Source organism: Enhydra lutris, unplaced genomic scaffold (genome assembly GCF_002288905.1).
Source record: "Enhydra lutris kenyoni isolate GAN:26980312 unplaced genomic scaffold, ASM228890v2 scaffoldscaffold1, whole genome shotgun sequence".
NCBI classification, from domain to species: Eukaryota; Metazoa; Chordata; class Mammalia; order Carnivora; family Mustelidae; genus Enhydra; species Enhydra lutris.
This window is the reverse complement of record NW_019154085.1, coordinates 87,996,126-88,023,248: the sequence shown is the minus strand read 5'-3', so window position 1 is coordinate 88,023,248 and position 27,123 is coordinate 87,996,126. Positions and strand designations below refer to the sequence as shown.

The window sequence follows — 27,123 nt, the reverse complement described above, 5'->3', positions numbered from 1 at the left end:
AGTTAATAAAAGAAAAAATAAGTAGTGGTGTTAAATTAATATTATGGTCTGATATACTTTATCAAATAAATAAATATATTCTATAATATCTAATACAGGGCATGAGAGAATTATAACGTATTTTTACAGCATATTAATTTTGTCCTTGAACTGATGCAGACACGTGTAGAAGAGAAAAACACGTTGATTCAAGGAATACCAGCATATATGATCTCCATAAAGAGAACTATGTATCCATAGGCAGCATAAGTGTTGGGTCTAAGCACTGAATAGTTCTGAATGTGAAGCCATCACCTCCATCTGGGACTCTAGATGATATCTCTTGCATGACCATAGATGCTTTCCTGGGGCCCTCATCCTCTTCCACTGGCTACTACTCTGACTTTCGCATTTAACACAGCACGTCACAAGATGTACCTGATCCCACATTCCATGTCTAACTCTTTCTTTCTCACTGAAATTCTTCCAGTTTGCACCCAAGTCAGATTTCTATGAGAAGCAGCCCCCTTCCGGAACTAGACACAGAATCATTTCACTGGCGTGTGTAAATGAGAGATTCATAGGCTTTGGGTCCTCAGTGACCTATTCAAGGAAAAAGAGGGCTGACTCATTCTGTTTTGTTTGTTTGTTTTTAGTAGTGTTGGGTCCATGGTCAAAGGAATGAGACTGATACAAAGTGAAGGTCAAGCAAAGCTTTATTTCGCGCCAAGCATGGAGAATCAAACTGACAGGCCAGGGATGTCTCTTGCAAAGAGGCAAACCCTCCCTGCCTCATAGACTAACTTTTATAGAGCAAAGGCCAGGTGGTTGGGCCTGGCCACACACAGGTGGCCAATGAGATTGTAACACACAGAGAAAGCTGCACAGTCATGCTAGGTCCCACACGGTAGCCAACTGAACTACAATTTACCCCATAGTAGCTATTTGAACTAGCCTATCACCTTGACCCAAAAGGTGCCCAAAAGGCAGGGCCCACACTCCTTGGTAGCTAGGGAGAAAGTATGCACACTTTACTGATTGGATGTCTCCACCTGACCCGACTCATCCCTGCATTCGGGCGTTATCTCCACCTGACCTGACCCGCCCTTGTATTTGGGCTCTGTTATCAGGAACTGGTCGACCATATTTTACTGGTTTCCCAGACTTGCTTTTAAGGAAGTTCCCCTGGGTGGGGAGGGGGGGCAGGGTCAATTAAGTTTTACTGCATAAACAACAGAATGGCTGTTCAACCCGGGTGGGGCCGCTCTGGCTGAATAGGCCCTTACAGTAGGACATTCAAGGGTAACCTCCTGCTTAGTACCTGTCCCTTTCTAGCAGGAAGGGCATCATAGAATATCCCAACCCCAAATCTAGATACGATAAAACCTCGTAATGCAATGCATTAGTCTTTACCAAAATGGGAAACTACCCTCCTTCTTTGTTTATACATGTCGTCTCTGTTTTGTTCACTTCACCTTGGACCAGAGAAAGTTTGATTAAGACTGGATGGCCCTCCTGTGTGAAGGAGCATTTGAAAACCACTGGTGTCACTACATCCAGGGTTTCCTGGATTATGAAAGAAAGAATGATGCTCATTTCCTCACTTTTTTTTTTTTAACCCTATACTGATTTGTAACTGACTTTAAATATTTGAAATATATTCATTGGAAAAAATGCTGAAACCATTTTTAATAAAATGTGTAATAAATATGTATATTTTAAAAGTCATTAGTCAAGCTCCTACACAACCACCCCCTAAATCAAGACTCTGTCAGCCTTCTAGAAATCTCACTCCCTGCCATTTGTCCCTTTATCATCCAGCTTGTTCCCTTGCCACATAGTTCAGGCATTTTAGTCATTATTTTATAACGTTCATTATTTTCCCACCTGTGTCTATAGCCCTTAAGAAATGTAGTTTGCTTCTTCTGGTTTTGAATTTATATAAATGGAAACACAGTGTATGCTTCTTTTATTTCTTGCCTCTTTCTTTAAATATGTTATGCTTTTTTCTTTTCATTTTTTTTCTTCCATGTTTTTTTTACACTGGTTTAAGTGATGTCATTTGTTTCTATTTTGTTAGTGGCTTGCTTACCATTACAACATCGATACTTACCAAAGACTACAGCTAATCAAATCCTTTACCCTCTTCCAAAATATTACCTTAGAATATTTTTAATCCGTGTATCCTCATCTCATAGATGCTATTATTGTCTGCTATTGTAATTCTTTCTTTTTTTTTTTTTAACACCACCAAACAGTATTTTTTGTTTAAAATAGAGTCAGTGTTGATTTAATATTTGCCATGTTCTTTGCTATTTACTTCTTCCTTCATTTTCTACTAAGGCCTTTTTCTTTTGTTTGAAGTATATTCCGAGAAATTCCTATAACAACCTATCTCAGTGTTTACTTGTTTCAAATATCTCTATTTCTCCCTCATTCTGGAAATATATATATTCTTTCAGGATACAGAATTTTGAGTTGGCAGTTACTTTCTTTCAGCACATCAAAAATGTTATTCCAGGGGGGCCTGGGTGGCTCAGTGGGTTAAAGCCTCTGCCTTCGGCTCAGGTCATGATCCCAGGGTCCTGGGATCAAGCCCCGAATCAGGCTCTCTGCTCAGCAGGGAGCCTGCTTCCTCCTCTCTCTCTGCCTGTTTCTCTGTCTGTCAAATAAATAAATAAAATCTTTTAAAAAAATGTTATTTCACTGTTTTCTGTCATTTATTGTTGTGATCAAGAATTTACCTTAGTTCGGGGCGCCTGGGTGGCTCAGTGGGTTAAAGCCTCTGCCTTCAGCTCAGGTCATGATCTCAGGGTCCTGGGATCGAGGCACGCATTGGGCTCTCTGCTCAGCAGGGAGCCTGCTTCCCCCTCTCTCTCTGCCTGCCTCTCTGCCTGCTTGCGATCTCTCTCTCTCTGTCAAATAAATAAATAAAATCTTAAAAAAAAAAAAAAAAGGATTTACCTTAGTTCAATCACTGTTATCTGGATGCTCATAATATATTTATAATTACCTTTGTTTTCCCACAGTTTTATTCTTCCTGCCTGGATCGTTGCCTTGAAATAGTTTATAACTGTCCCTAATATATTTTAGAAAATTATCTTATTATTAACTTATTTTGCTAATACCTTTTCAAATGAATCTTCTTTTATAGTTTCTCTTGTTTTTTTTCCAATTCTTTAGCTAAACCCACATTGTCTTCTTAGTCTATTCTCCACATTTTACATTCTTTTTAAATCTTTTTTGTTTTTTTGTCTTTCTGAACTGCATTCCAAACCATTTCTCTTGATTTATCTTGTAATTCTTTAATTCAATCTCCCTTTGTGATAAACATCTTTATTTCAATTATTGTGATTTTCATTTCTAAAAGTTTTTTTTTCTAATTTATAGTGTCATTTGTGATAGTTGTCTTCTGCAGACATTTTCCAGATTCCCTTTTATTTTGTTAAAATTAGAAGCCTGTGGTTGTTTTATATTCTGTGTCTTGTGACATAGCATCTGAAGTCTGCATCAGTCTGTTTCTGCTGCTTCTCACTCTGTTGTTTTGTTTCCTTGTGTGTCTGGTTATTTTTGACTATGTGCTAATCATTTAGGCCTAGGATAAATATGTCCTACTCCAGAATATTTTGCATTTTTCTCAGAGGGTCACACTCTTGGTAATTGATTAGCTCATCTAAGTTACCAGTTTAAAACTCTCAAATTGTGTATACATAATAGGAGCATATACAACTTTTCAGAGACAGAATTATTCTCCAGTCTTCCTTTTTATTTTTTTCTCATCTCTCACATTGCTCATCTACAAAGGCAGTTTTCTTTATAATCCCACGACTTATAGAAAGAGAACTAGTTTAATATTGGTTCTCCTTTATTCTTTCATAAGACCTCAGGCAGCCCCTTTTCCATTATTTTGTGAAGTCAATTGACCAAAATTCAATTGTATAGTATAAACAAATGTCCTTGGACAAAGAGCAATTATGTTGATTTGATATTCAGCTTTCCTCTCTGGGTTCAGATTCCCATTTCCCAAAAATATTTACCCTAGCAGGTCCCACTATCTCATAGGCTTTCAATATTTTTAAGGTAATTTTAAAAAGAAATATTTTTTCTAGCATTTTTCATTATTTTCAGTGGAGAGTTGATCTAAATAGCATAGTTTCTCATTTACAATCTACCTCACTTTCATTTAAATATGCATTTGGTTAATCAAGTTTGTGCTATTTATATAAGCCTTGGTAGGAAAAGACTTCATAAGAATATGTATTGAAATCCTACAATGAACAGCTTGCTCATTAGGGCTACATATAAGGCATAGAGATATAATCAAGATATAGTCTTTGCTTTATAGCATCTTTGCCAAAAAATAGGGTGAGATGAAATAAGGAACATAAAAGAGTTTTTCTGAGATTTAAAGGAGGGAGAGCTCACATCTGTGAAAGATTTGAATTGGGCCTTGAAGGATGGTTATAATTTCAATATGTGGAGATTTATGGGCAGGGAATTCCAGTGAATTAAAAAATATGAACGATGACATGAAACTGAGAATGGGCAAGGTCTGTGTGCTAAAAAGAGAAATGAGGTTTTTTTTTAGTTTGGTTGGAAGATAAGATTTAAAAAAAAAAAAAAAAAAAATCCCTGTACCAAGGACTGGGATTTGCTACCAGGGGCAAATCTTTAAGAAGGCAAGCCAGTATTCTCCAGATATCTTCACCCTAGAATAATCTATCATAGCTGTTCTTTTTAATAAATACGTACTGAATAGGAGTATGACCCAGGTGTTACATATCTTCAAAGAACTAGGCCTACCACACAAAAAGGCAAGAGAGGAAGTTGATTCTTCTAGGATCATGGCTTCATCTCATTTATCCCAAGAGAAACAAGTTTTGCCTCCAAAGGCAGCTCATCATATTTGCTTGATCTATTTAAAGAAGTCCCAAAGAAACAAGAGTTTGGTTTCTCCTTTGAGGCCTGGACTCACACCCCATGCACTTGTCTATTTTAGTATCACTGAAGTATTTCAATCAGCTCCAGCACTTTCCAATACAATCTGCCACCTCAGTACCTGCTGTGCTGTGTGATTTTAGAGCTTCTGCTTGATTTGGACTGGAACCTGACTCTAGCCATGGGATGTGACAAATATGCATTCTTGGTTTAAAAAATGATAGATTGCCTTATGGGAGAGCTTTGTAACTTAGGCCACTCATTCATTTATTTATTCTATAAATAATTAACAATTCCTTACAGGTATCACACAATGTGTTTTTAAACCCTAGAGATATCAGATGAATAATTTATGATCCCTGCTCTTAAGGTGCTTGTTTTCTGATAGAGGAGACAGAATCAAAAGTAGGTTTATTATAACAATACCTGACTAAAGTGATTATATACATGGTGTGGAACCATAGACCTAGTCACAGTTAATCCTTCCCCAGGGAAACTCTTTTTCCAAGTGATGCTCAACCTATATGTCTCTCCACTTGTTCATTCTGCAAAATCACTGAGCATCCTTGATGTTTAAGCCACTAGGCTAGGTGTTATGAAACATACAAAAATGAATCAGACTCAGATCTTTCCTTTGAGGGTCTAGAAACAAAAAGTATGCCCATAATCCAGTAATTGTGGTGAAAAAGTAGACATTGACAGTTGCTCCAAAATGGCATGAACAGAGGTTTGAGTTAGTTCTATAGTAACTCAGAAAAGAGAGATTGCTTCCAATTGGAAAAGATTCTAAATATATGTCGAGGAAGTGACAGTTGAGCATGTTTTTGAAGGATGAGTAGGATTTTGAGGCAGAAATGGGGTGAAAAGGACATTTTGTGTAGAAATAAGGGAGTAACCAATAATAAAATGTAGGAAATTAAATCTTTTATTTATTATACAGATATGTATTGAAATCTTGCCTTGTCCCATACACTACGTGCTAATCATTGGTCTTGAAAATGATTCTTGGAAGTTCCCTAAGGCCTAGAGTACATGTCCTTCATCCAAAATATTTTGCATCTCTTCTATGAGTTGCCTTGCTGTTCCTCAACGTATATTGAGGTAACTTTTCACTGGTAGGTGAATGTACCTATCAGTGAAAGGTTGCCTCAAGATAAGATGAGGGAAGCAAGCACTCCAGTTTGGGTGGAAAGTCCATGTGAAACCACCTTAGGAAAGAGCTTGAACAAGATTCTGAGCAGACACAACTGCATTCTGTAAGCACTCTGGAGCCCTCTGCAAGCAATACCAACTATCCTCAAATTAGGGCAGATTCATAGACAGTTTTGAGGAATTAAGATATATATATTTTTTCTACTTTTAACACAAAGAAGAAAGGACTTCTTAAATTGTCTGGGAGACATTTTCTACAAGTCTGATGAAAGAAAAGAGAGCCATGAGGCCTGTGCTCTTATTGACAAAGAAAATGGCAAAACTGCTAAGTTGTCATCAGTATGGCCCAATGCACTTAGTGAATCACAGGTCATATCACTCAGAAAATACTTTAATATTCTCATATGTCCTTGACCATTCACAATATGGTTCTCTCTGAAGATATCCTAGTGCAAAGAAAGCAACCAATTCATGTGAGAGAACATGAGCCTAGTAGCACATCAGTGAGAGCCAGTAGCAAACCTGGACTTATTTTCATGTGATTCCAGAATATATGTTTGGTGTCATACCTACTAAAATAAACACACTATGGAGAGTTTATCTGTGGTTTAAGAAATTTCTCTTGTCTCCACATCCATCAAAATTCAGACCTAGTGGAGCTTACTCTCATCAGTTAGCTATTTCTGTTATATTTATCCCACAATGCTCATGAATCCTAGTTAACATAAACTTAGTCTGACATAAATTCAAAAGCATTATAAACATTTTAGGCAATATTTCTCCCTCAAATTGTATAGTTCTGAAACCACTATGTTCAGTATGGACCCTAGATACTCATTGCTTGTGTAACTCTTTTTTGAGGGGAGGGTGCTACTTTTATTTTTTTTCTCTTCACATTGTACTGATAATTTTTATTCAGAGACCAACACTGGCATATTTTTCTTTTGATAACAGAAAACTTTTCTAAGACATTTAATAAACTACTAAACTTTTCAAACCACTCATTCAGCCATAACCTTGAAAGCAAAAAAAGAGTAAGATAAAAGGCCTCATTAAAATAGTTTGTTTACTTTTTTAATATTGTTTACTTCTAATGCAATAATGAACACAAGCATTAATTAAATAATGTAATACATCTAATGTTCATTAACTGTAGTGTGGCTTTAATAACAAAATGGACTTATTTATAGGAGTAAAATGATGTGATTTAGCAAAAAGATGAAAATAGTTTCAATCAGAAAGCTATTCATGAATTATTGAGTATTCTGTGCAAAATGAATATGGAATTATTTTATCTTTGTAAAGTGAGTATTGAGCCCTTATTTGGATCCCTGCTCAAAAAGATCATAAACATTGGAGGGGCAAACAATAGATCTACCAAACTTAGCCTAATGAAGGCATCTTAAATTTCTGCTTAATCTTTTAATTCCCCTAAAGATAGTGCTCTGGCAAAGTCAGCGTGGTTAACATCGGGACAGTTTCTAGCATTGCCACGGGCTATACTGTCATATGGCCTCATCGGACCTTTAAAAATTAGAAAAAAATAATAGTCCAAGACCTGGAGGATGATGGGTAGAGATGGGAAGAAAGAAAGAAAGAAAAGAAATTGAATTCTACTGTTTTATTAGCATAAACATTGTAAGGAAAAAAGTGAAATCAAGTGATCAATATTACTATAAATGAAGCCATGTACTCTGGTTATAATTCTCTCAAGATTTAGCCATTAACCACAATAAATTCTGTATCTTACATAATTTTTAATAACCACAAAAATCTATGAAATTGATAGGATGCTTTATAAATGGATAATAGCTTACTGTCCAATAAACCTCACCTTAGGCTCTCTCAGAAAACTATTTTAATTATGAAGTTTGACTCTCTGTGGTTTATCATTTTGGTCAATGTAATGTATCTGATTTAGAGTTTGCATTTCTCCAAGATAAAATAGATTTTTACTCCACAGTGCATTTTTTTTTTTTAAAGATTTTATTTATTTATTTGTCAGAGAGAGAGAGAGAGAGAGCGCGAGCGAGCACAGGCAGACAGAATGGCAGGCAGAGGCAGAGGGAGAAGCAGGCTCCCCACAGAACAAGGAGCCCGATGCGGGACTCGATCCCAGGACGCTGGGATCATGACCTGAGCTGAAGGCAGCTGCTCAACCAACTGAGCCACCCAGGCGTCCCTCCACAGTGCATTTTGAGATTAACTGAATGTATGTATTTGGTCTTTCTTAACAGTTCACTACTGAGGTGAAATGCTCTGGGAAGCAGTATACCATATCAGGTAGAATAAATCAGATCACCTGGGTTGAGAATCCCAGGTTCCCATTTTATTTTAATTTTTTTTAGATTTTATATATTTATTTATTTGAGAGAGAGAGAGAGACAACCCAAACAAGGGGAAGGGGAGAGGGAGAAGGTGACTCCCCACTGAGCAGAGAGCCTGATGTTGGGTTACATGCTGGGCTTGATCCCAGGGTCCTGGGATCATGACCTGAGCTGAAGGCAGATGCTTAACTAACTGAGCCACCCAAGCGCCTTATCAGGTTCACATTTTATTTGTTCCTATAGTCCTTGAATATTTCAATTGCAGTGTGAGTTTAATAGGAGTACTTACCTCAGACAGTTTATTGTGAGATTATGTGAGAATACTAATACAGCATGCCTGGCACATAGCAATGATAAATACCAATTACATTTGTTATTATTGTTTTTATTACTACATGGAGCAATAGAGTATAGTGGCTAAGAGAAAAGTCACTGGAACCCAATAGAATTGGATTCAGATGTTCAAATTGCCACTTAATGGCAGTGTACTTAAAATCCCTGTCTTCATTTTTCTTAACATAAAGACTTCAGTTAGGGGAACACTTCCTGCTGTCCAAATACAATAAAAAATTTCTGCAGAACCTCATTTCTTACTCATACCACTGTCCAAAACAGGTATTCCTGGTCAGTTTTCTGCTATGTGGGGCTTCTCTCATCTTTTGGATCTGCAGACTCCCAGTGGCAGATGAGAGAAAGGTAGAGAGAACATGAGAAGGTCTGTACGCTCCTTAAAGCCGTAAACCCAGAAGTGACTCACATCGTTTTTGCTATTAGTCCAGTTGATGACAGTGAGTAATATGGCCACGTGTTGTTGCAAGGGGGACTGGGAAAAGATGGAGTCCCTGGCTAGTGAGCTGCTTCCCTTTGACAACACACATGGTGGTGTAGCACTACTCATCTCTGCCACAAGGATCAGTGATCTCAGCCAGGGTTCTCTAGAGAACGAGGCCCGAATTTAGTGCCCATCCTTTTTTTTTTTTTTTTTTTTGAAGGCATGAATGCATGATTTAGAGAGTAAGGCACACGGAAGTGAGGCAGGAAATGATGTGGGAATAGTGGAGGAGCTGTGTCATCAAGCAAGCTGCTACTCTCCAGTGAACCTCAAAGAGACACAGAGAATCACTGGGCAGCTGCAGCACTTGACTTAGAAGGAAGCTGCAGGTAGGCTGTTTGAAGAAAGCATGAGGCAGTCTGAGAGAGAAGGGGGAATGGAGGAGAGTTATGTTTCTTCTCATTTCCTGCTTCTTTATGGCTACGGTTCACCATCCAGAGTCTTCACTGCCTATATCAGATGAATCCTGGGCACACTCTTGGATGGCTGCTCAGAAAGCCAGATTCTATACCCTATAAACTGGTAATTTATACAAATCTGGAAATAGATGAGGACCCAAAAGCCCATCTGCACTCTGGCAACCAGGACAAAGGGCCTCGAATTCCAGAAATGTGACTGACCATCCTCAGGAAGTGGGACCAAATGGGTTCAAGCAGGTTGGTTATGTGCAGGGACAGCTGTGGTAGACTGACAGGATGAGGGTCTAGGTAAGGACTGAGGGAACACCCAAGGCACCGAAAATGTATCCAGGCTAGTCACCTTGCAAAATTAAATAGCTTTTTATGTAATGCAAATGGAGACAGTATCAGCATACAACAAAAGTAGACTAAATAGAAACTATTGTATTTATTCTGGCAAGATTTGGATTCAGAATGAAATGCAATATATCTGTTCATTTCTTGAAAGGGAGAGGATACTTTTTCCTCAAAAAACAAACAAAAAAACCAAGCATACAACATTCTAGTGCCCAAAGTCTCCAACAAAGGTTTGCTTTTCTGAAAATCTCGGTTTGATTTGGTCTTGTATATATTGAGAAATTTCACTGTAGAAACAATTTCAGTTATTATTAACATCATTTATATTCATATACATAAAACCCACATCTTACAATCCAAGTATCGTCTTCTGTGTTGACAGCGGCCATACTTTAGACATTAATAAGATCAGGTATCCATTCAGCACTCTTTCCTAAATCATTTTGCCCAAATGAGAATTTATAAGTGAGTTTTATCCTCCTCCATGAATAATTTTCCAGAATCAAAACCAGTTATGTGATAAAAGTTAATTCCCCTAAACAGATTTTGTGTTTTATGTTTCAAACTGATAAGGACAATCTGAGTCTATATTCTGGAATAGCAATTAATCCAAAATAAAAAATGGTAGCTAATAACCTGTTTCATCCAATCTGAGACTTGTTTTGTTTTGTTTTTTTGTACATCTAATGATAATGATAAGGGTAAGATAATGAGTGGTCCAGCGATTTGTTACCTACACATATGCCCAGTCTTCCTCATGGAAAATGCCATCAAGCAAAAGAGAATTTGGCCTTTCTTATTTTCTTAATGTGTGTTAAAGGGTCCCAAATTTCCCATAAAAAATGAAAAACATAATCCTAAGGTTTAATCTAAAGTTTTACTCTAAGTTTTAATCTAATTTTTCTCTGGAAAAGTACAGAAAGGATACCCTGTCAAATATTATTGGAGAATAGTAAAGATAAACTAAAAGAATAATAAAAATCAGAAGTGGACAAGACTCGGGATCAGATTTTAATGGCTTTACATTGCCCCCAACAAACAGGTTTTTATATTTTATTGTCCAGAAGCAGTAACTTTTTAAATAATTCTATTTAAGTATTTTCAAGCCAGTCATTTATATTTTAAGTTTACCCCGGAAGAGATATGATAAGTACACTCCTAGATTTAAATCCAAATTTAGTCAATTTTTAAAAAGTATATTTTTATAATGATGTACAATATGATCCATTGGCATCATGTAGTTCATTAGCAGACTTTTTCTTGTGTTTTATAGCTGTAGAATCAGAAATATGTTTTCTATTAAAGGATTCTTTAATTTCAGCCTTCTTGAATAAAATCTTGACTGTCTTCCAAATAAATTCAACAACTTTTCTGAAAAACTTGTTCCAATGTTTAACAATGTTTAAATTCTGAAAATTTTTCCTTCTAATAAGTCTGAGTCCTTGGCATTGTTCTTCAAGCCTAGATCTCTCTGCTTTAGCTTTGTAACAATGAACTACTGAGCAAGATCATTTTTACATAGTCCTCTATTAATATATCTTAGTTTTTTCTTCTTAAAGCTGATATATTTATTTACTTGAATTTTACTCAAATCACTTTAACTTTTTCTGGTACACTTCTGATCCCAAATTCAATCATTTGCTCCGATTGTGACTTAAGGTCATTTCCTATTAAAGATCAATATGAATGGGGATATTGTGTTTTAATTTTATAAACTATTAAATTGCATTTTTAAAAATTATCTCGTTTTGTAAACTATTATCCTGAGATGTTTTATTTATTTTGTAAGGAATCTGGAAGTTTCCCACTGTAATTCTCTATTGGATAACAAAAAGAATTGTAACAAAATGGATTTTAGAATAGGGGAGATGGTGGGAAGGAGAGACTAAAGGAACACCTCATGGAGATTATTTTGGAATTATATCATCAAAACGAGCTGGAGTGGGTCAAAGAAAAATAAATGTGTTCCAGATGAAAAGGGTGCATCCAATGTATAGAACTGGGAGAGTGTGGTGCATATGGGAACTGCCATGAATTTAGCATGGTTGGTTGTAGAAGAATGGGGGATGGAGGGAACTCAGAAGGATGGTTGGGGAGTGATGTAAAAGAGCCTGTATAGCTTACTGAGAGATTTGTACATTATCCTGTCGGTAATAAGTTTTCCATAAGAAATGTGGTAAGATTTATGTTTAAGAGAAAAAAGTCAAAATGTAGAGAATAAAATGAAATCGTTTTGTGTGGTCCCAGAGGGAACAGTGAGAGAATCCAGATGAGAGAAAATAAGAGCTTAAACGAGGCTGCCGTCATGAGATGAAGAAAATGGAGCTTGTTCTGGAATTCAGGCTCCGCATTGCTTATTCTCTTGTAAACAGTAAAGGAAAGAGAAGAATTAAGAAAGTGGTGAAGGTGAAGTGGATAAAAGGATGATTAAGCAAGACAAGCAATAGAAAAAAGGGGGCAAGTCTAAAAAGACAGTGATTTCACTGAGGTGTCTGTGCTACATCCTAATGGTGGTTAGTTAGAAAACACAGTTTGGCTCATTAGCAGGAACTGGAGGCCAGAGGAAAAATTGAGGGGTCAACATGTCCCAAGTGATGGATCAGACCAGAAGCAAGACCAAACCCATAAGAAGCAATAAACTATAAGAAATAATGACCTGGAAAAGTAAACCAGGGATTACCAACATTTAAGAAGTGGGAAGAGGAAGAGAAGTCAGTGAAAGAAACAGAGAAGGGAAAGTATAAAAGGTGAAATAAAAATTTAGAGAGAAAATGTCTCCATAGCTGAGGGGCAGAGAGTTTTAAAGAAAATGAGCAGAATCTAACAGTCCAGAGTTCAAGTAGAAAGATGATGAGAGAAGGCATCAGATTGTTTTTGTTGACCTTCATGGTTAAAACATTTTTTAGATTAGTTAAGGAAGGGAGTAAAAGCCTGCAATGGGTTGAAAAGAGACTAAAACATGAACAAGCAGAGAATGTGACTGCAGAAAACTCAAGAATCCTGGCAATCATGGAAAAGAAATTGGCAAGATTGAGAACAAGCAAGGTTGTAGGGTTGATGCTTGCATATATTTATGTATTTTTTTGGACAAGAGTGACTTGAGCATAGCTGTGGGCTAAAGGCTATAATCTGTTTGGGAGAGGGAGGTTGAAAATGTAGGAGAAAAGGGACAACTCAGAAAACGAGGAACAGGATTGGATAGAATTAGGAACTGAGCAGAAAAGCCATGGGCTGAAGGAGGATCATCTCTTCTTCTGAGGCAGAAAATGACATGCTTTGGGAGTGGATCATGCACTGTATGGCAACAATGGGCCAGGAGATTTTGATGTTCATAGACACCCTGTCATGCCAGGCATGGGAGTTCATTAGACAGGTGGACCCGAATCACAGACTCAGATCCAAACTTCCAGGAGCCAGAACAGAATATGGAAAATTATGACACTTACAAGGAAGGGATAGAAAATGTTAATTCTCATCATGTGACCTAGTAGGAGGAAAGGTTGGGTATGGAGAGGAGAGGAGGTCATGTATTAGGTTATGATCAGGAACTTGCGACTTGGAGTTGGAGGACTGTGAATTCCTATCTCAACTCAGGCACACATTAAGTGCATGAACTTATGTAACCACTTATGTAACCACTTAACCACCCACTGCTTGAGTTTCTCCACATTGTAAGTTGAAGGCGATGGTAACAACTGCACAAGACTATTTTAAGGAGTAAATGAGAAATTGATACAAAGTATCAGAAAGCATGACAGAGAGGGATTTATTAAAGTTTGTGTTTGTATGTTCATTTTGATGACAGGGACTCTGAAATTGGGAAGAATGGTGAATGTTCTAGTTCAAGGGTTGTATGATCTCTGCAAATTAGGAGCATGCAATTTGATGGGCTGCTGGAATGGGGTGAGGCTTGGAAGAGAGGTGTTATGAGGAAGAACAGAAAGTGACTAGGAACACACAAAAAAGTTTGCTAAGTGTTGATGACATTGGTGTTGGCAATGATTTCATGGATATGTTAAGTGTTTTTACCATGTTTTTATTTGTTTGTTTGTTTGTTTTGTTTCATTGTTTTTTTCCTAAGTAGAGTTAAAAATCCAGCAGAAGAAAATGGCCATTATTTGTAATGTTACTTCTCTGAGTAGTCAAAAGTTATTTCTCCAGAATTAGGGGATATGAGGAAAATGATAGAAGAAGGAAAAGTGGATGAAAGAGTGGAGTGGATCGTTGCATGGGGGAGAGCAAGACAGTGAGAAATGGGAGAGCACTGAAGTAGTTGGTGAGTTGGGGACATAGGCGTGTTTATGGAAGGAAGTGAAACCAGTAAGGGCCTGGAGGGGTGCATACAAGGCCTGGTGATTCCAGTCACTTCAAAAGCAAACATAACAGGGTGGGAGTGATGAAAACTCAGAACATGGGATTTGTTAGATGAGGAGAATGAAGATTAATGAAATGGAGAGGAGGGGAAGCAGTGGGTTTATGAAGAGTGCATGAGTCAAGGTCAGGGTCATGGGAGGTGACTGAATGATGGGCAGAGTTCAGACTGAGATAAATCCAAGCCAGAACCAAAGCCATGGGATTTAGTGTACGATGCTGATGAGAAGAGTGTGGCAGAGCTGGATGGTGAGAACTCTGGAAAAGCTTAGATTGCTTTTTCCCCATCAAGAAAAAGCCTACTGAAAATTACATAGAGTCTGAAGCTGGTATAGGATTCTGAAAGGAAGAGTGAGTATCTTCCTTACCTCTGGAGTCCCAGTGCCCAGCACAGTGGCTAACACATTGACATATAGTAATTGTGCAGTTAATGTCTATTGAATGATTCTGTGAAATACTGAGTTCAATCCACAAGAGTCCATTAAACTGTTTTTCATTTTTCCATATTGAAGCAAAGACTGCTTAAGAATTAAACCAAATATAAATCTTAATTGTTACAACATGGGGAATTTTTAGATGCCCAAACCTTCCTTCCAAAGCACAAAAGCTAGTTGCATTTTGGTATTTTTCCTTCATTTATGAATTCAACAAATATTCATTGAACAACAACTCTGTGCCAGGCACTGTTCCATACATTGGGAAAAATAGTGGAGGAAAAGGCAAACCAGGCCCCAGCTCAGGGAGCTTAATTTTAGTGGGAGAAAAACAGACAGCATATAAAAATATAAATGTTAATTTCAGCTAGGAAGAAGGCTGTGTTGAAATTAAAACAAGTAGTGAAATAGAGAAAGAGTAAGCTAGAAGACAGCTTTCTTTTATATGAGACAGTCAGAGAAGACCTCTGACAAGGTGACATTTATCTGGGATCTGATGGATAAGAAGGAGTCAACCATGTGAAGACTGGGAGGTTTTCCAGGTAAACAGGTGGTGTAAAGGCCCAATGGGAAGATCGAGTTTAACAGATAAGGACAAAAACAAGACCAATATGTCTAATAAGAAAATCATATCTTTTCCCAACATGTTACATGTTTAAACATGAATGTGATCACAGTGTATATTAAATTCTCAAGGACTACATAGTGGTTAGAAGCAGACCCTGGAGTGACACTGCCCTCATTTCACCGGGGCTCCTCTTTTTCTACCTGTGTTACCTGGGAAAGTATGCCTAATTACTCTAGAATATTATTACCTATAACATGGTGATAATAATAGTATTTACCTCATACAGTGTTAAAAGAATTAAGTGAGTTGCTAGTTGTAAACAGAAAAGTGCTTGGCACATTAAAAGTGCTTCTTCTAGAAAATAATTCCATCTTTTTCCCCTGACTGCATTATACGGGGAAAATATTCTCTTTTGTTACATACTCTTAATGATTATTTCTGTTATTCTGAGTATCCCATAATCTAATTAACTGTAGAAGAAGCAGGTTGTTTTAATTTTTCTACATCATAAATCATTCAACAATGAACATCGTTGTCATGCTTTGAGATCTTCCATGATAGTGATCACCTGGGGGGCAGAGAATGGGTGAAACTGTAAAAATATTTCACTGACTGAAGCATCTGGAAGAGGCAGCCTCGTCTTGATTGGCTTCTCATGAGATTACTACCAGATAACAGAGAAAAGATATGCTATCCATGACTGTCCTGCCAGCTGAATTTATCCTGAAAGGAAGTTATGCTTGGCTTCTATGTTTCCCCTCTTAAGAAAATTTTATTGTGTTGCCAAAAACAAACAAAAAAACAAAAAAACACCCCAAAAAACAAAATCAAAAAACAAAAAAAACCCAAAAAAACCCCCAAACCTCACAATTTACTGTAAATCCACCACAGTTCTGGCTTTTCAGGAAAAAAAAAAAAAAAAAGCCTATTTCTATTAAACTGATTGAATTGGCTATACTGGCTATGAGTCAACAATTGTGAACAGATTTCTTATAACATCTCTGCTGTTCTTCCATAATTTATTATTTTATTTATTTGTTTTTTAAAGATTTATTTATTTATTTGAGAGAGAGGGAGGTAATGGAAGGTAGGGGCAGAGGGAGAGAGAGATTCCCCAAGAGACTCCCCACTGAGTAAGGAGACCAATGTGGTGCTCGATCTCATGACCCCAAGATCATGACCGGAAAGCAAGGGTCAGTTCACCTAACTGACTGAGCCACAAGGAGCCCCCATAATTTCATGTTTTAAAGTAAAGTTTACTGTTAAAATATTGTCTAAAATATTATAACTTCTTATACTAAAATTTTAAATTGTTCAACGGAAAATTGAGAAAAATACTGAATTTATAAAGAAAATGAGAGTTGCTCAGAACATCTGAAAATAGTTGGAGTCTTTGAAACATGGCATTACTTTCTTTGAAAATAAAGAAATTTCTTAAACAAGTGAGCTTTTGTTTAGTGTATTGAGTTCTTCAAATTTAAAGTTGTATAAATATGATACATTTGAATCAAATTAAAATGAAGAAGCAGGCTGCCTGGGTGGCTGTCAGTTAAGCATTTGCCTTTGGCTCAGGTCATGATTCCAGGGTCCTGGGATCCCTGTTTGGCAGGTAGCTTGCTTTTCCCTCTCCCTGCTTATGCTTTCTCTGTCTCTCTCTCTCAAATAAATAAATAAAAATCTTTTAAAAAATAAATTAAAATGTGAAGAAACAAATATAGATAATACCCCCATTAATTAATTAATTATGAAATACTGAAGCTTTAGGTAATATCCACATTGTGTCATGCAAAAGGAAGCACATGCTATAATCCATTTGGTCTAAATTAAATGTATTGAATAAAAATATATAGATACATGTGTAGTCTTTGATGTTTGAGAAAGGAACTTCTAAATGGTACACAGTTGGCATCTAATAAATATTTATTAAATTTGGCAGCTTTTTTTCAGGTTTATGGAGATATAAATGAGAACATTATAGAAGTTTAAGGTGTACTGAGTGATGACTTGATATATGTGTGTATTGTGAAATGATTACCATGTTAATATTCGTTTACACATCTACTACATCACATAGTTACCTTTGTGTGCGTGTGTGTGTGTGTGTGTGTGTGTGTGTGTGTGTGTGTGTGATGAGAATGTTTAATATCTACTCCTCGGGGCACCTGGGTGGCTCAGTGGGTTAAGCCTCTGCCTTTGGCTCAGGTCATGATCTCAGGATCCTGGGATCGAGTCCTGCATCTGGCTCCCTGCTCAGCAGGGAGCCTGCTTCCCCCTCTTCCTCTGCTGCCCCCCCCACTTGTGCTCTCTCTCCTTCTCTCACTCTCTGTCAAATAAATAAATTCTTAAAAAAAATAAATAAAATAAAATAAAATCTACTCCTCTGGCAACTTTCAATGATACAGTAGAGTGTTAACTATAGTTATCATGCTGTGCAACTGACCTTGAGAATGCACTCATTTTCAAACTAAATGTTTGTACCTCTTTTTTTAAAGATCTTATTTATTTTGAGAAAGAGATAGCATGAGTGGGAGGAAGGGCAGAGGCAGAGGGAGAGAGAGAATCTCAATCAGACTCCATGCTGAGTGTGGAGTCCAAAGTGGGGCTCCATTCCACAACCATGTGATCATGACCTTAGCCAAAACCAAGAGTCGGATGCTTAACAGACTGAGCCAGCCAGTCGCACCCTAGAAGTTTGTACCTTTAACCCAATATCTCCTTATGTCCCCAGCCCCTGGTAACCACTCTGTTTCTAGGAGTTTGACTTTTTTAGATTCCACATATAAGTAAGATCATGCAGTATTTGTCTTTTTCTGTCTGATCGACTTCCCTTAGCATTAACACCCTTAAGCTTCATCCATATTGTCACGGATAGCAGGATTTCCTTCTTTTTAATGGCTGAATAATTTTTCCATGTGGATCGATATTTATATCTGTATCTATGTTTGTATCTACATGTCATTTTCTTTATCCATTCCTCTGTCAACACTTAGGTTGTTGCCGTGTGTCTTGACTGTTGTAAATAATGCCACAGTGATCACGAGGGTGCAGATATCTCTTTGAAACTGAAAAAAAAAAAAAAAAGAAAGAAAGAAAAAGAAAGGCTTTATACTATAAGTATGTATAGCTGCTAACTCAATAAACTTTTACCTTTCCTGACAGGCATCACCAATGATGTATACTTTTTATTCTTATTTCAATTTTGTTTACAGAAAACTGGGCACAAACCAGAAAGTGTGGATTTGTGTGGAGCACACATTGAATGGGCCAAGGAAAAGTCAAGCAGAAAGAATGTCTTTCAGGTAAGAATGTTACATATATTAAATTTATTCCTATTACTTCTAAATCTGAGCTCTCAACATATACTTCCTTGTTGTGATGGTTTCATGTGCATGAACTAGTTGTTCGAAGGTCACTGTGAAAATCTGATTTCACCTCTTTGTTGAATTTTAGTTTGTTTTGTGGCTTTTCCTTGGTTACTGGTTGCTATCTAAATAGAAAATATATGTTGTATCTTGATTAATTCTACAGTGAAAGTCATTGAATGTTGCATTATATTTGATAGCTGTTTGGGGTTCAGATCTAGGGTGTTTGACTTATATAGATTTATTGTAGAACTTTCAGATATAAACTTTTTGCATCCATTTCCATTCCTACCCCTAGTCATACATTACATTTACCCATGTAACTTTGGGGAAAGTTGGAAAGAGCTGAACAGCTATAGAAATTGGATATTTTTGTATTGCATGATTTAATTTTTGGGAAAAAATAACTATGATTAATAATTTCAATCATGCTACATTGAATGAAAAGAACCAGATGAGATCCTTGAAAGAAAGGAAATGAAAAAACTGAATATTTCATATATGATGTTACTAAGATCCCTTTGGCAATTAATAACTTTAAATTATAGAGGTTTATCTTTTTCTATCTTTATGTGAGATTTAACTTACTTTTATATTTCCAAAGTAACCAATAATTTTCTCGGTATATTTTAGAATTTATATCATTTAGTAGCCAGGAACATTATTATTATAATTACTATATTAAATGCCTCCTAAGACCATTTTTGTTCATGAAGAAAGGTCAATTCCATTCTTAAATTCATCAGTGAAATTAATATATTGGGTCTTACAGAAGTGTAGGTAGGTGACATTTCCTATCTGAACTCTCACTGTAGAGAAAAAAACTGGTTTCCAAGTTCTGCATTTCTCAGATGCTAACCCAGATCTACCAAATAAAGTGGACCCACGTTAACATTTCTAGAATAAATTATTTTTCTGGTTCTGCTCTTACTTTATTCAGGCATTCATTTTTTGTGTGCTGGAGATTTATTTCTTTTTACCAAAAGAGAGAAAGATATAAGAAAAAAAAAAAAAAAAGAAAGAAAGAAAACTGAACATACTTGCCTAGAAATCAAAGGACTAAAATCAACCAAAGTGATTAGAATCTGAATTTACAGAACCGAGAAAAGAAAAATAAATTTTGTTTTGAAGAGAGGAATTGTAAACCAGTGATACAGCCTGACTCCCAATTTCTTATTCTTTTTGTTATTTTGTGATAAGTAAAAAAAAAAAAAAAAAATTAGAGGTCATATTCCTAGCTTTTCTGATAACCTAGATGATCAGTATGAATAGTTCTGAGTTAAGTGGTGGTATTGTATTATGTATTATGAGTTTAGTATCCTTGTCCCCATGTCATAAAATAAAGATGTTAAAATTTGACATTGACATAATTCTTGGACAATAGAAACTCTTGGAGTTGGTCTAAGGTAGCCTTTTTCAGTTCCTCTGTTGATCTTTTGAAAAGTTAAGTTAGATAAAAAATGAGGATGACAGTCGAATATATACAATGTATATAGAACTGCAGATATGGAAGAAGAATGTTTATGCCTAATTTTACAAGACTTTGAACATAATTTACACAGATATATATTTAAGCCACTTGTATTGATGATATGTATGATAATATATATTAATGATATGAGATTTACCTTTCCTTATATGACTGACTGCCTCCTGATATAATTTTTCCTTGTTTTTAATATTTCTGAATATGAAACAGTAGCTATTTCCCAAGATACTAAAACAAAACAAAACAAAACCCAAATATTCTCACTTTTGGTAGCTTTTTGGAGTAGTTCTGCCAGCTACTTTTGTTTGTAAGGTACCAAAGCAGTATATGGGACCCTAGTGTTCTTACATCCAGCTCAACTCTTTTTGTCTTGTCCCCTTGTAGTGTAGAGAAACAGGAAAGAAGTGATTATAAGGACGATGTGAATAACAAAGCTAAAGAAAGATTCCGATTTTATTTCCTGCTTCGTTCTTTTTGGGGTGAATCATGGTTTTCTTGTCATGCTGACATCTTTTTATTACCCAAACACATGAGCTAGGGTAAAATTTACTAATACATATCCATAGATACAGACTAGGAGGGTAAACCCTTTGTGAGGAACAATATAAATAGCTTTTATAGTTCTGTTAACGAAAAAGCATAGGAAAGGATTTGCCAGAGAGCTGAATCTAGATGACTTGCATCAATATTTGATTAGATACATTAGCTGGTCTAACTCTCAAATGATCAGAATAAACATGATTATATCTCAAAAACATGGCATTAAGGCATTGTTGGGTGTTTGAGTGTGTGTGTACAAGGGTTTCATTACCTGCAGAATAATGAAGTGTTTCTTCTTGACTGAAAAAGACCATGTGCTACATCAGAAATAGCTTTAAAATTCCAAGTTTGAATTAGGCTTGGTGTTCAATCTCAGCCTATGAATTATAGATTACAGATAGCAAATGACTATTGAGATTTTTGGTTCAAGAAAAATCAAAGAAGAGCAAAATTAGAAATAATTTAAAATTTGAAATCTGTCTTTAAAAAGTTCATGGACTAGCAATTATATGCCACCTAATTACAACGTCTGTAGAGAAGTCGGACTTAACACGAATAGGAAAACAAATAAAAAATTATACGCCTGGAAGACTCAGAAGCACACATCTGTGACACACACACACACACAATGGAAAGATTTCATTTGTCTCGTTCATTTGTATATGCCATTGGGACATTTGAGTTGTTCATTTTCTTTTTGTATTAAAACCCAAATATCCTTCATAGCCAAAGTCTTTACTAAACCCTTGATGTAGGTTCAATCTTACTTGATTGGTCCATGGTAACATAACAGTGGCAGTATTAATGCAGTTTTAAGGTTTGGTATTCGGCAACTCTCAGTAAGTCAGAATGATGCTTGCTGACTGAGTTCAAGAACATCTGCTTGTTTTATAACAGAAAACTCTTTGGCCTAATTGGTACTTCTTAATAATAAATGATATATATATCATTTATTATTAAATTATTATTATTATATTAAAATATATATATATTTAAAAATCATTAGCAGCTTCTATAATAAAGCATGTATAGACAAGTCCTAATATGTGTTTCAAAGGTATGACTGTGATATAATGTGTGTGTGTCCATGTATATACCTGCGCCTAACAGCTCGCCTTAGGAAAGAGAACGACCATTTCCATACGCATACACACAAACCAAGGGAGACATTTTGTACTTGTAAAAAGGTCATGCAAATTCTAAATTATATCAGTAAATGTTCATTGCTGCTAACCTTCGTTTAATTCTGCGTTTAGCATAATTGTCAAGGACCATCACAAGTTTGATGTAGCTTGAGAAAGCATTTAGCAACCGCGTGATTTGTAATGAACTGTGGTACCAGTTTTCTTAGTTAACTTGAGAGCAGCACGAGGTCTTCATCAGGGAAAGAGTGAATAAAAAGATTTATGTTCAAATCACATGTTTTAAACATTCCTGCTAAGTGCTAGTTTGCTCTTTGGTGTTTAGCCTGAAATTTAAAGCACTGAGGATTAAAAGGATTACAACATAATCTTAAATAATCCTAAATGTCATTTACAGAGAGATAGTTGTAATAACTAAAGAAAACCGTGTTACAGGATGGCAGTATTGTCGGGTGGCGTCTGTGACACATGTGGTGCCCCGTCACCTTCCCCTTCCTCGAGGATACGGCCTCATTTATAAAGCTGCTCAGGGGGGAGTTCAACTGAGCAAATGGCTGAAAGGGGATTTAAAACAATAAGTAAATTTTTCTAACCATTAATATCTTCCTGTTTCAAAGTGTGAGGAACATTTTCTTTTCTTTTCTTTTAATATTTTTTATTTATTTATTTGACACAGAGAGAGAGATCGCAAGTAGGCAGAGAGGCAGGCAGAAAGAGAGGGAGAAGGCTCCCCACTGAGCAGAGAGCCCGATGCAGGGCTCGATCCCAGGATCCTGAGATCAGAACCTGAGCCAAAGGCAGAGGCTTAACCCCCTGAGGCACCCAGGCACTCCAACATTTTCATTCAGGTTTCCTTCCTTCCTTCAAACAAAAGGCTCTCTCCGAGTTAAATATTTTTGAAAGTCAGGGGAAGGGAGTTCATGACACAAAGACCAAATCCATAGACGCTTCATGTCTAAAACATTGGCCACCTCCAAGGAGCTACCCCCTTTTAAATAGAGGATGGTCCCAAGCACTGTAAGGCATTCCGGGCCGTTTAGCTTAGTGCATAAATGTTCTTTACTCTTGTGTAAATGAGTTTTGTCTCCTCACAGAGAACACAAAGAAAGAGACTATGTGGCATACTGCTTCGTAGTCATTGCACCGAAGGACTAGACTCCTTTCAACTCGTTCAGTGGTTATTGCTAAGGCTAGATTGGCATTCTGTCGGCTGAAAAAAGAGTTCACTGTCAAAAAACCTTAGGATATTGGGCTCACAATATAGGCTCTGTCCTCCAAGATGATTTCCAGAATGTCCACTCTATTCCCTTTTGTAAACAGGGGTAAAGAATAAGAAACATACTATCTGTTTCCTTGGTCCTTTTCATTGCAACCTATATGATGGGAGATGATTATTTAAGATAGTGAAATCATTTATACCCTAAAGATTTATTGTTTCTCACAGTGAGACAGTGTGACTAGACCTCAGTTTTCCTGAGTTTCCTTTCAAACAAAACTTAAAATTTTACCCATGGGCATGCAGCAGACTCATTTGTAGATTATGTGCTTTAAATAAGATAATTCTACTATTAATGAATTATGGCTGATCAGAACTATATCAATTGCCTGCCTGAAAGGCAGAAAAAAGGCAGTTAAATGACTCAACTAGATGAAAGTCTGTTTTCTTTCCCTGGCACCAATTTATAACCTCGACAAAAATCATGGCTGAATTTCCTGGATCTGAGATTCCCTTTTTAGTATGTAAATATATCTCAGGGGAACAGGTTCTGTCCCTAAAAGTAAAGTAAATCTCAGAGTAGATTTATCATTACTTGTATTACTTTTCTGACTTCGGTTGGGGTCTTCTGGCTATAATGTATATTAAACATATTCATGTAGTATTTTCCGTGGATATGCTTTACATTTAAACATAATTTGATTGCTCTTCCTGATCTGAATATGTCTTAGCTTGAAATGTTTAAGTACTCCTTAAGTTTATTAATGCGAAGATAATTTAATAACATCTTGGAAAATGTCATTTTAAGCCAAGAGGAAAACTACTGGTATTTTGCTTTTATCCATTTCCTTCTGTTAAAAGTAGTGGTTTAAAATAAATCTGAGCTTTTACCAATTTTCTCTTTCATTTTTCAATGCTTGTAGTTAGACTAAATGCAAAAGGATGATTCTTCCACATTCATATATGCATTAGATTTCGAGTAAAGCTGGTTTCACTTTAGAGAATTACTCACAGTATCTTAAAAGGCATGGCATTAAAAATAAACCAGAGTAAGAGCAGCATTAATGTCTAATACAGTCTTTTTTGTTTTTGTTTTTCTTCCTAGCTTGTCCCCAATCATTTTATCTACCTATTAGGTATTCATCTATCATTAAGAAGGTGCAGTGGGGAGAGCACACAAGTCTGGGGACATGGCTTCCAGTTTGGCTATGTCAGTTTTAACTGTATGTAAAACCCAGGACAGGGTCCCTTCCTCCAACTTAGAGTTTTTCACAACAAGGAAGTAAGAGATAACAGTTCCCTCACCTGTCTCCCATCTGTGTTAATGTTAAGGCAATCTGTGTTTGAAGGCAACTCCAAAAGGTCAATTTTAATATAAATGCAAGCAGGTATTATTATTCATCTATTAACCCTGTCATCTCACAAAGCTTTGAGGGAAATTCCAGATGTGGATTTTGGAGGGATCTGGACAGGAGAGATAGATATGTGTAAGACACAATTCAGGTTTTCCGTTCCCCTTCTCTTCTTGGTACTGCCTTGTGAATTTAACCTAGTCTATTGGTTAGGTTTTAGACTAGGATTTAATATGCTGAGTGAAAATCTTTTTGTTTATTTTGTAACTAAGAATATGTGTCCTCAAACCTTACAGAAATGATTTTTGAATATTCTATTTTTATAAATAGTGTAATTAACGTAATATCTAATCAATGGAAGTCAATTAATTAATGTCTTTTGCCACTAAATACTTTAAATATTTTGCCCTGAAAGTCTCTACCAAGCTACTGATGGCAACTTGCAAAAAGGGGACCTAGAGACAAGTGCGGCAACTCTGCTCAAAAATGAAAGCGAGACAGTGGTAACTCTCTTTATTCCCCCACTGAGATATTGGGACAATAATGATTTTCTTATTGAAGGAAAGATATATGATTATCTTTATGATTTTGCCTTCACTTTTCCCAGTGGGATTGCAGAGAAGAATTTTGATGAATGGAGTGATATAATTTTATAATTGAGACTTTGATTTAGGAATATTAATGTCAGGGGTGCCTAAGATTCACAGCAAAGGAAAGAGCCTGGGGGCAGGAAATAAAATTGACTGTGAGAATCCAAGGTGAGACCTAAGGAACACGTGAGCCTGACTGATGCAAGGAAAAACAGAATCAAGTTGATGAATGGAGAGTACATCCTTCAAGGAAAGAACATGCCTATTTGTTCAGACCAGGTGACTTGAGGATCACTGTCCTTTTGAGGGTTCAATTTTTGAGAATCAAGCTCTCTGAAAAAAATACAGTCTCAAGTATCCAAATAAGATACAGAGAAACTGAGTATGTTATTAGAGGCAACAGTAACAAGCGTGTGTTTCCTGAGGATCCCACTAAGCTTAGGAGTCTATGAGGGTATTTATGCATTTGCATAGCTTTTTTATTCCACTCGCTACTGAAGGGCAAGATGCGATCTTATTGCATTCATTTCCTTTTTAACTATTATCAAAGCTGAATGCAACAGGATGGCAGTAAAGCTTGACAATAGCCATGGTAGGAAGTTTTAGTACCGAATAAGTCAATGGAACCAAGATTTTAAGACTCCAAAATAAAATAAATAAAAACTTAGAGAAAAAAAAAGAAAATGACAACTTGGTTTCTTATCCTGGTAACGTTTTAGTGGAAGAATGGATGCATGTGACCTAATGAGCTTTAGATCACTGTTTAGCTCACTTCACATTGTCTCCGCGAACTGCTGGTTCTGTCTGTCTGCTCAAAGATGAGAGCTGTGCATTTGGAATAAATTTTGAATTTTAATTTGACACAAGGCTTAATGCAACATGCTGTTCTTCATTGGTTGACATGATGTAAACCCCCTCCTTTCACAGAACATACTCTGTTCCTTGAGGTGTCCGTAGTACCCGTGTGATGGTTGCCTTCACACGGGTACCACTAGCCATGCGTGGGCTGACAGTGTAGTTCTTCATGTCCACAGAAGCAAGTACGGTTAAATGAGCTATCCAGGATCAAACCTGGGACTTCAGGCCATGCAGGCTCACCTGAGCAAAAGCAAACATAGTCAGCTGGGAATTTCATGAGGCCCAAGTAGAATCACCAAGTGTAGTCGTTTCTCCATTTGTGACTTTCCTCTTGTAAAGTCCAGAAAATATTACATTGATACTGGCAAGACAACATTCAAGCCACTGGATCCCCTTTTCATGCATGTTTCAAACTCTTAAAATTTTATATTTTTAAAAGAGAGCAGCCATGTTTATTTCATACTGAGTATGATTTTTTTTTTTTTTAAATAACGAACAGGCTTCTTCCAGAAAAAGGAACAGTTTAATCCCCAAAGCTGGTACATAATAGATGGGGCCAGTAAGTGGTATCACATTTTACAGCTTGTCCATAAGGATGACACAGGGTAAAATAAAATTGAGTGCTTTTGGATAGCCTAGGATCACTGGCAGATAAATAGCCAATGCCGTTCAATTTTTAGAAACATCAGGTAATGAGGCTGGATCTGAAGGCAAGAGAAAAAATATATATATATTCACAGTGTTTATATGCCACAAGCCACTGAGCAGGAGAAAAATCTGGGCAGTGGTGAGCACAACTCACCAACCTCAGAGCAATGTTTAAAGGAGTATAAGAAAATAACAAAGAAAGCATTCATAAACAGAGGTTTGAAATGAACATGTTGGTGGGGGGGGAACCCACTAAGTTTAAGATGAAAGGAAAATGCCAGCACTCATACAGAATTGGAGAGGCCACTTGTAGAATCTATGCATAGAATCTCTCAATATATGAGTTAAATGTGTTACTAAAAATTTAGTAGAAAATAAATATTCAAAAGCAAAAAATATAAAACACTGCAGAAGAGTGAAAGATTCTTGGTATTTGAAGGAGAGAGGAGGCTGCTCTAAATTTTATCTTAACAAAACAGGATGTTGAGAGATGACCTAAGTGAAACAATGAAACAAAATGCCTGATGGTGGGGAGAAATCAGGAAGGGAGCCCTTTGAACTGTTTTCAGA

General features: G+C 36.5%; 1 protein-coding gene across 1 annotated transcript in view; it reads left to right on the top strand.

Moving 5' to 3' along the window:
• The window catches only part of LOC111143410 (Rho GTPase activating protein 15), a 607,442-nt gene that overhangs the window by 104,798 nt on the left and 475,521 nt on the right, over positions 1-27,123 (top strand). Inside the window, exon 6 of the mRNA XM_022497494.1 lies at positions 18,566-18,655. Within this exon, the coding sequence (XP_022353202.1) occupies positions 18,566-18,655 (90 nt within the window). The remainder of the gene's footprint in view (positions 1-18,565; positions 18,656-27,123) is intronic.